This window comes from Phyllostomus hastatus, unplaced genomic scaffold (assembly GCF_019186645.2).
Source record: "Phyllostomus hastatus isolate PE091 unplaced genomic scaffold, TTU_PhHast_1.1 phas_scaffold_78, whole genome shotgun sequence".
Classification (NCBI taxonomy): Eukaryota; Metazoa; Chordata; class Mammalia; order Chiroptera; family Phyllostomidae; genus Phyllostomus; species Phyllostomus hastatus.
In genome coordinates this window covers 52,763,872-52,774,302 of record NW_025334041.1, presented here as the reverse complement: position 1 = coordinate 52,774,302, position 10,431 = coordinate 52,763,872, and the positions used below count along the sequence as shown (strand labels likewise).

Below are 10,431 nucleotides of genomic sequence, written 5' to 3'. Positions count from 1 at the left end.
TTTTTTTTTTGGAAAACCAACGGACATGTATAAACCATTCTGTCCACTTAGTGGTTTTCTTAGTCTTTTACTAACAAGGTAGATGATTAGGGCTAGTTTTAATTTTACTTTTAATTTATTATTTATTTATTTATTGTTTGGTGAAGTCGGAAGGATGGAGTTCAGCTTCTGCGGAGTTTGCTTCTGATTCTGGGTGGGTGTTCCTTTAGGAATTTGCTTCCAGAGAGTCCGTTGAGGGATCCAGAGGAACAGCAGTTGCTGGCTCATGTTGTTTTAAGCGTTTAATTGTGTTCTTCAGGGCCTGCCTCTTATTGCAGAACCAAACTCTAACTACTTCCCGGTCATAGTTCAGTTTCTCAGCAATTTCGGTCATTTCCTGCCCAGACGGGTGTGTGTTCTTTTCAAAGTGGGCATTGAGAATTTCAAGGGCCTGGGGTGTGAAGGAGGTGCGCCGCTTGCGCTTTTTGGATGGTTCACTCCCAATAAACTCGGTCAGGTTCTGCATACCTGCTCGATGGCGGGCCTCAGCCTCAGCCATCCACCGCTCAAGCACCGGCTTGATCTTCTGGGCACTTTTAGGGGTGATGTCCAGCTTTTCAAACCTGGCAGGATACAAAAGGCCAGGGTTCAGTTTGGCTGTCAGACTGCTAGCTATAGTGTTCTCTTGGGCTTCCTGTGGTAGGAAAAAGTGGCTTCTCAGGATGGTGTGTCTGGGGGGAAAATTGAGAAAGAACAGTCTTACACTGAGTCCTCTGCCAGGGTGGGCCTCCTGCCTGCCTGCCTGACCGACTGACTGGCAGAGCGAGTTCACTGCAGATTATCAGCCAGCTGCAAAGCAGCTGTCCCAGCTCAAGCCAGCACCCACCCTCCCCTCATGCTTCATGCCAATGCATGCAGCCCGCACACATAAACAGATGAGGGTGAGGAAGGTGGAGACAGCACGACATGCGAGCCTTCTCAATGGTAACAAACAACTCTCAGATCTTTTTCCTGTAAACTTGAGATCTAAGCTTTTATTTTAATCATACCAGCACCAATTTCTCAATCTTCAGAAACCTTAAAATAAAAAATTAACACCAGAAAGTCAACATCAAAGACAACAGCTGTCATGTTCTTTCATTTAAAATGATTCTTTTTATGTTTTACACTTGGTTTTCCTTAAATTCCCCCCACTGACTTGATTATAGAAATATTACATCTATTATAATAGTGATGCCAACTAGGACAAGTTTCTTTTATACCTCTTTTCATCACTGTGTTTTATTTTAATTTCTCTCTCTCTCTCCTCTTCCACCCCCAACCTTCTAGTAACAAACAATTTTCACCATATGTAACTCAATAACATGTTCCTTTTCCAGGTAAAACATGTCCTGTTGCTACTTTACTCCTCGACTCAAGCAGCTGGACACATTGTAATTACCATGGACACCCCTCCCCAGATGAACTAAGGCCACCTTGTGTCTTCCAAAACCTGTTCAGCCTAAGTGTACTTTTGCACCAGGGCACCAAGCTATGTTTAATGTGTGATATCTGCAAACTGTACTTGAATAATATTATTTTCTATAAACGAGGTCTTTTGTGTATCAATTGCCATCAGCAATTCTTGCTACACTGACTTTAAAAAATATAAAGCATCCTGGACAAAATTATGTACAGTGTTTAAACAGGTCATTCTGGTATAAGTGTCATACTCATTTTCAATAAAATACAAAAACATTCCAATTCCTTTTGCTTGTTTATTCTAAATCTAAATTTACAACTCTCCACTATGACAACTTTGGATACACAGAATTCTCCTCTCTCTTTTAAAGTTCAGTGCTGTTGAAAAACCGTCTGACTGCAGAGTGCATCTTATTACAGTAGTCTGTTTACATGGAGCTAAAACAAACCTCCTTTAGTCAGCCAGACGATGTGTTATAAGGATGCTCACAAAACAACCCAAAAGGATAAGCTTCCTTTATGTACAATAACCTTAGTTTTGGAGCTTCATTTTAGATATGTTGTGATAAGAAGTGCAAATGCTATCAAATTTTAATGTGATTCCTATAGCATTCCCTTCCAAGCATAGTTCAAGGAGTTATTTATTTTAGAGAAACCCAACTTCCAGTACTAGTCAAAGAGGGAAGAAGTACATTTTGCTTTTAATACAAAATGAATGAGTCATTAATGTCATTTAATGAGCTTGTCAATCGTGGCATGCTTCCCCAGAGCTCTCACTGTCCTGTTAATTTCCACATACCACATTTTACCACCATTCAATATAACAGCCCCCAAACTCAAACTTTTAATAGCATAATAACAGGCTTTACAGGCCTTGGCACAGGGAGAAAGCTTATGATAGGGGAGCCCAGTGTGTTGGCAGTGCTTTTTCCTCTGTGTCCTCTAATAAGGAGGGACTTACCACAGCAGCACTTGAGAGTCCCTGAAGCTAAGAAAGGAAGAGTGACACCTGAGTATGCAAGCTCAAATGCAGATTACGTGTCACCACTAAGTTAACTTGAATTGTTCCAAAAATTGTTCATTTTTTTCTTGATAGTTAGCTCCTAAAATTACCTCACCGAAGTTCCAGAAGCTAGAAAAAGGCCAAAAAGTCAAGGCATCTGACATATTTGGTTACACAGTGAATTCCCAAGGTCTTTTTTCATTACAGCCATACCTTCTTCGGCTTTCCCTAGGGAAGACTTTAGAAATCAACATATTTGATTGGGAATGCCCAAGAAATACTACCTATGTTAGTGAAAACATTAAATAACACTTAAACCAATAAAAAGAAATCAGATTTTAGGACTAAAAATAAGCCAAAGAGGGCTTTAGCAACAATACCAAATTGGCAACAATTTAAAAAACCTGTTGCTGCCTGTATCACAAGGCTTTCAAGATGAAACAAAATTAATGTTTCCCAACAGGGAGCAACAGTATTCATATCATTGATGCTGCTTGTTAGTGTTGATGCTTCTGTACATATTGTTTGGAATAACATATACAAGCCTTGAAACAAATTTCCCAGCAGTAGTATCCTTGTATAGACTGAATAAAGGTTATTTTCTACAGGGAGGTATCTTATAAGAAAAAACAGTAGGGGAGGCCATAGAAGTGAGAGGATCCTATGGTGCTTTTTGTATTTAACAACAATCAATGGGTTTTATGGAAAATCATTGAGCAAAATGCAAGCTGCAAGCTACTACCCCATAGTGATGTTATTTATAACCTTAGTCTTAAACTGCAGGAAAAGTACACTTCCGTCCTTTGGGGAATACATTAAAAGTATAAAGAGCAGATAAAAAGACAGCATTTCATGGATCACCAAGAACAAAATCCACTTAAATGAGTTTAGAGTTGGTTTCTTGGCTTTTCCTGATGGAGGAGGACTCATAAGGCATTGCCCAAGAGGAAAAAGCTCTTACAGAAGTGCCTTTGTTACCTCATGCATAAACACACACATGCATGCACAGAGTCTGCTTCTGGTGGCTTGACCCAGATCAACTTGAACACAACCAAGGCTGTATTCTGTCATTTATTTAGTTTATTTGTGGAGGGGTGAGGGTGGGCAAGATTAGGCTAGATTCTCAGTACCCTTTTCTGAGCCTGGAAAGCAGTTGCATCTTTTTAAAAATGTGCTTTTAAACTTGGGTCTGAGAAGGCAAGTAAAAAAACTCCTTTGAGCTCACAAGGTAGTTATTTTTTTTAAAAGATGAATTTTCTTGGGAAATCCTGACAGCCATCCCTTGCAGAAATGGTGGGAGCATTAACACCAACCGGGACTGGCAGGTTTACATTTGTACAGGACACCTATCTGCAGACAGGAGACAGTGGCTCCCAGCTGTATAGGAGGGTGGGTTAGAATATTTCCAATGAGACGGCCTTGGAGGTTCTTTGCTAGTTGACAGGAGTTATCAAGCCAGGGTCTGCAAGCCTGCTTTAGCATTTTAATCTCCACCAATATCATCAGTTTCCACATATAGCTACCCTAAACTTTGTTCCCACACTTTACCCCTCCAGCTTTCCCCACCCAAAGAAAAGCTGAATGGAAAGGACAAATAAGGCCCAGATTGGCCAGGCCAGGAGAGGTAACAGCATGAGGGCTCGGGTTACCTGCAGATGGCTGACTGGCTGTACGCAGGGCCCTCTGTAGCACTGAGAGCCTGTCCCACCTGAGTCTGGGTCAGGCCAAGGGACAGGCGCCGGATTTTAAAAGCTTTGGCAAATTCTCGGATCTCCTCCAGATTAACCCCATCCACCTCACCCGCTGCCGTTTGAGGATCTGTGGAGATGTTTTTAAAAATAGGATCAATACATCAGCACACAACTGAGTAATATCTGTTTATTAGGGTTTATGGGAAAGTGACCCTTTTAATAGTGCAGTGGTGTTCTCCCACACTGCATGATGTTCTCTTTGTCTCCCAGGTGAGGCACCAAACCCTCATCCTCAACTCATTACACCTCCACAAATCATTCTTCAACATATTTCTATTTCAGGTATTCCAGGGTTGCTTACACTGACACCTCCACAATACAAGGATGTGTTCCTTAGGGCTTAACAAATAGTGTAGGAAGGCACCTGCTATGGGGGAAGCAACTGCATTTTGCCTGTAAGTATGTTCAAATATTGCACAAAAATATAAAAATAGAAAGATTTCAATTTGTAATGTCTTAATTAAAATCTTTAATGTTACAAATTGCCCTTGAAGAAAATAGTATTTTGTGTTTTTCCTTCACTCGATCACCAATTCACCCAGGCTAACAGATGTCAATGTTGCATAATTTCTTATGCTCACATTAACCCTTCAAAAGAGCGCGCTATGAAGCTGTGAGGAAAATATATCCCACTTCCATAAAGCAGTTTACTGACACAGACGCCTTTGTCCCTGAAAAGGCACATAATAAAAAATGCCTACTGCAGGAAGTCTCCTTTGGTGCCAGATAACTCGGTCAATTTAGGATTTATCAAGGGAAATGACACAACAGCTGGAGAATGAAACTCTTCTCCCCTGGCTACTGATCCCTGGATAAATGAAAGCACACACCAAGCTGGAGATTGCATGGGTGGGAGATGGTGGAGGATTTCAAAGTGCTGCTCCATCCTGCCTGGAGTGAAGCTATTCTCCCTGCCAGCAATTCTATTGTCCTTCACCTCACTCTTAGGACATAGGTGAAAAGTTTTTCTCTTCCTTTTTCTGCACAATCACCCATCAATTTCAGTAAATTCGAGTACTTGTCTAAGGACTGTGGTGGATTTTATTACTCTTCTGGGCTCAGGGCTCTGGACACTCTTGTTATCATGAAGAGAAAGATATATTTTCATCTCAAGGGCCAATTTTTCAAGGACTTTTAAGTAAAAATGTTAAAATTTCTGGGGAGCTTGGAGCTTCGTGTATAGATTCTCTCATTACAGGGTGAATGGACTCAATAGACTCAGCAATACAGATGTACACTGTGCTTGTCAGATTTTTACAAGTCATTAGTCATAACTTCATTGTGGAAAGATTAAAAAGTGGTATAAGCACTGCAATCAATCTGTAAGTATTAAAGTGACTCCTGGGAGCCCTAATGAGTGGAGTAAGGGGCCCAATAGTATGAACAAAAAAATTAGAGAAAAAGGCAAGCAGAATATCATCAAGAAATGATGGTGTGACATCCACACTGGAATTGGCAGAGAAAGGAGAGGTGACAGGAGAGGATTCATCTGGGTCTTACCCAGTGAGCAGCTTTCAGAGAATGAAGGCAGTGTATTCTGGTGAGTGGGAACAGCTGGCAGAGAGGCACAGATGCAGGAAGAAGCAAAGCCTGCAAGGGTTTTGGTAGGATGGAGTTGGGTAGGGTCAAGTTTGAGTGATGAATATTTCAGTGTAGGACATTGAGACTATATGGGCAGGGGCAGAGGGTTACTATAAAACTGGTTTAGTTGTTAAGATTAATTAAAATCCTGAATTTTCCTCCCCCAAATTTGCCCCAGAAAGCCAGTAACACTTGGCTAGTGAAAGACTTATTTGGGTTGTCCCTGGTGGAGGCCACCCACCAGATCTTAAATCCTACCAGCAGAGCCGCTTGAAGGATTTGCTGGGGACTCCAGAAGGTTACATCTGCATGCACACCAGCTTTGAGTCCCTTCTCTCATTTCTTCCTTTAAAAAAATTCCTAGAGCAGAAGTTGTAAATCAGCAGCTTGCAAATAAAACTCAGCTTTTCTAGTACTTACATATTTTTTAATTACTTGCAACATTTAAACATTGGGAGGTTTTTAAAGAAAAATCTAGATTTTCCATGTTCTTTTGAAATGTTAGAAAATTTGGCTGCATCAGGACTATATTTGTACTTGGGAACAATCAGTCAGCTGGAATTGATTCTGGCTGCTCCTTCATCATCATCCTCAACTCCAAGCTCTTCTCAGACCTGCTGCCTTGCTGAGCCTGGCTTGCATTCTGAAGGGGGGTAAGATTGGTTCTGGGTGTTGGTGGAGACAGTGGAAAAGTATTAGTACAACAGTTGTGGCTCTCCAAAGGGCCACAGTATATAAACAGAACAGGTAGGCCGTACGTCTGTGGCATTAACATTTCATCAGTGTAAGGAGTTGCTAAATGGGTTGTTGAATAGTCACCATCTCTCAACATCACTCTTCTACAACCTCTGCTTGTGGGATTGTTATAAAAGAAATATGCATCTTTAAAGAAGTTGCCAAGTATGAATTAACTGCCTTATGTAAACATCCATTTGCTTTTTAGTGCTATTCTCAAGGCAAATAATGGGCATATTTACCAAATATTTCTGAGAAATAAACCATTTAGGAACATACAATGCAATTTGGGACAACAGCTTACTTGCATTATGGTGACTTCATTGGGTTGTAGAAAATGATGTGAATTGTGATCATGTGAATCAGGGGTTCCACTGTGCCATAAGCTATCACCATGCATCTTTATGTTCATTCTATAGTTTTGGTTTTTCTTGTATTGACTATGAATTCTTTGCTGTATAAGAATCAAGTTTATAGGCCAGGAATTTAAGAAAAGTGTACTGAAAAACCAAACACTGCAAAGAATAAAGTAATCTCAAATCTACCTATTTTTAAACAATAGTATGTAAATCTTAAACAAATTTGAGACATTTGTCAGGTCAATTGTTTGTTGCAGACTTTCCCAAATCCCTGCTTATAGAAACTATATTTATCTCTGATGACTGTGGAGACCTAACAAGGTTTGATATAGGACAAGCTGTGTAGGTTTCTGTGCAGGTGTTCTAATGAGTGTGCATATCTGGTAATTCTGAGCCCAGCTGTGGTGTTCTTTGCCCATTACAATCCTGTTATCATTGTTAACATATTAACTCTGTGACCTTTTGCCTGGAATTGGGAAGATTTTTGGATGATCTGCCCAAGAACTGGAACAATGATAGTTTGCTCAACACTAAGGTGAGAGTCTTCGAGCATGATATGGGAGAGTTTGTTGACCAAAATGTTTTTTTAAAAGATTTTATTTACTTATTTTTAGGGAGATGGGAAGGGAGGGAGAAAGAGAGGGAGAGAAACATGAATGTGTGAGAGATACATTGACTGGTTGCCTCTCACATGACCCCAACCAGAGATCTGGTCCACAACCCAGACATGCGCCATGACTGGGAATCCAACTGGTGACCCTCTGTTTTCAGGCTAGCACCCAATGCACTGAGTCACACCAGCCAGGCCTCATTGACCAAAGTTTTGATCACAGGTTCAAGTCCAGTTTGACCTGGTCCAAACTATGACCTTGCCTTTTGGAGGGATTTGTCTCTCCATTAACCATCCAAACTCAATTTAAGGATTAACTACTATACCAAGTCCTTCTGTTCTACCTCATCTTCTAAAACTGAGGTAACCATCTACAATATGCTCATTGTCCCTATACAGATATTGATCATAGCATTTATTTTGCTTTGTTCTCTATGTTTCTTTGTAATCAGTTCATGACTGCTCCCAGGGCAGGGACCACATCTTGCTTATTTTTGCTTTCTTAATTTTTATCCCTGTGCCTGGTATATACATGGTGCTCAATGCATATATATTGTTTTCTTTTTAGGTTGACTGACTCTGACCCTTTTTTCCCCCTGTAGTTTAATCTACATAACAACTACATCTAAAGTATGGGGTTGGGCCTCCCCACATTAGCGTACCTGCAGATTTGGTGAGTTTAATCTTGGAGAAAAATATTTTAATTGCATATTTAATACTTGAATATAAATTTAATAATATGCAAGATGTCTAGTTTTTATCTTTAGACTGGCTCAAAGAAAAGCCTATGCTTTAATTGTGAGGCATGGGCCCAGGATTTTAAAAAATATTCAAAGATATTCAAGTGATTTGATATATTTTGTTATTCAAATTTCACTGGATAAAACTTATGTGTAAACATTTTGTCTTTTACAGCAGCTCTGGTGTATAGAATGTGTACAGCCCATTAACTATTATCATCCTGGCTTTGTCACCATTAGACTTGTTACATGGGGTATCACGTTCTCTCAACTAAGACTATATACCTGGTCCCTCTGACATGAGATGGTCAATATGAGTTGTATTTTTCAGGATCTATTTGATGCTGCCTTTAATATCTGAAAATGAGGATTTATAATACCTTACTGTGAGTATTAAAATGAGAAAAATATTGAAAGTGCTTTGAAAACTCTACAAATGAAAGCTCAAACAGTGGTTTCAGAAAATATTCCATGTACTATTCATCAGAATATACTCCATGCACTATTCATTCTGTAGTTGGGTTGTGAGGCAGAAGGGTATTACTAAATAACATGCTCAAAACCTATAGCAACTGTAAGACCAGCAGTGGGTTTGTGTAAATTCTGATGCCTGGTGGTACTGCTTGACTCTCATATTTTCCAGAGAAGGCTCCTTCTTGAGGCTCTGCATATGAGTTTTGAGTCTCCTGTTTCAGGTGTATGTGGTAAAGGAGTCTCTCTCCCCCAATTCTTTATATTTTATATCAAGGATATGCAATATCAGTCACTCATTATAGACCTAGAACTTAGATGCCCTGTTGGCTATTGTTCAATTGAAATTCCATCTGGTCTATTAAGTAGCTCTGATACTGATTTCTGAAAAAAAAAAAGGAAAACTCCTTTCCTGGGCTGCTTCAGATTATTGAGAACTCAGTCCCATCATCCATCAGTCTGTATGCTCATTTATCCATTCAATTATCTCTCTATCCATTCAACATGTATTGAGTACAGTCTTTACCTTTGTGTCAAGTACTATATTTGTGAGGTTATTTGTACTTTGACTTCATATTTAACTTATTCTTATCTGTAAGATGTTTGATCTTGTTTTATTTTCTTTAAGGACCAAAGCTTAACAGCCTATCCCAAATTTATGACTTTGCTGCTACATAGAAATAGAATATTTTGCGGAAAATTTGCTGAATATTGAACTAAGATAAAGTTTGATTTTTTCCCCACAACAACCATATGAGAAGTTTTTTATTGAGGAAAAATCTAGCTATAATTAAATTAATCTTATCCATGATTTTTATTTAAGAAAGACTAGAGTTTCTGGCCCAAATGAGGGGAGTTATTTGTCTAAACAACCTAAAATAAAAGGTTGATGGCAAACTCCATGTATAGCCTGAAATTCTGTTGTGTGTTGACCCATCTTTAAGATCAAGAATATTTAGGCTACTTGGGTATTTTAATATCCTTCCATAATTCTTTATCTCTCTTTCATTCCACAAACATCTTTCCTTTATGAATTAGCCATATAATTGAATGTGTATGTGTGTGTACACACATATAACACAAACACATGTACTCAACAACATGTGTATGTATATATGTATTCTTTTTGAGGGGAGTAGCTTATAGGGGAGAGGACATGGCAACTCTTCATTTGCTGTGCATTACTAAACTTGCCTTATGATATGTGAGAATCCTTACTGTTCATGTTAAAATGGACCATTTATGACACTTGACCAAATATACTCACATCTGTCCTTGTTTTATGGTACAAATGCCTATGCAGTGCTTTAGCCCTTTAAATCCATAACTACTGGATTCTTGGCCCCTGGAGAAGTACAATCTATGCACATGTTCTACAATGTTATATATAAGTCAAAATTGTGCTAAATGTGAATAAATAACATTAAATTAGACCATTGTCCCATTCTTCTTAATGCGTTTATATTTGTATGTGATACATATGCTGTCATCACCTAGGGCCAACTATCATTTCTGGCAATGTGGCCTATACTCAGGGAAGTAGATTTTCAGGCTTATTTTTTTTATGAATGGTTGTCCAGAGATTTCCCATTGGATTCCAGCCTGTACAGCTTCCCCCACATGCCACTGTAGGCAGCTCCTTGTGCACACACAGCTACCTGTCCACAGGTACACTCTCTTTTCTTTCCCCTGACATCCACAAATAGAATGGCAGGGGTCTTTAAACTCACAGAAAAGCAGT

General features: G+C 39.4%; 1 protein-coding gene across 1 annotated transcript in view; it reads right to left on the bottom strand.

Annotated features, from left to right (window-relative positions):
* Nucleotides 1-205: 205 nt before the first annotated feature.
* The window catches only part of POU6F2 (POU class 6 homeobox 2), a 551,204-nt gene continuing 540,978 nt past the window's right edge, over nucleotides 206-10,431 (bottom strand). Inside the window, exons 9-10 of the mRNA XM_045828318.1 lie at nucleotides 4,093-4,261; nucleotides 206-710 (exon numbers count right to left, since the gene is read on the bottom strand). Coding sequence (XP_045684274.1) covers nucleotides 206-710; nucleotides 4,093-4,261 — 674 coding nt within the window. The remainder of the gene's footprint in view (nucleotides 711-4,092; nucleotides 4,262-10,431) is intronic.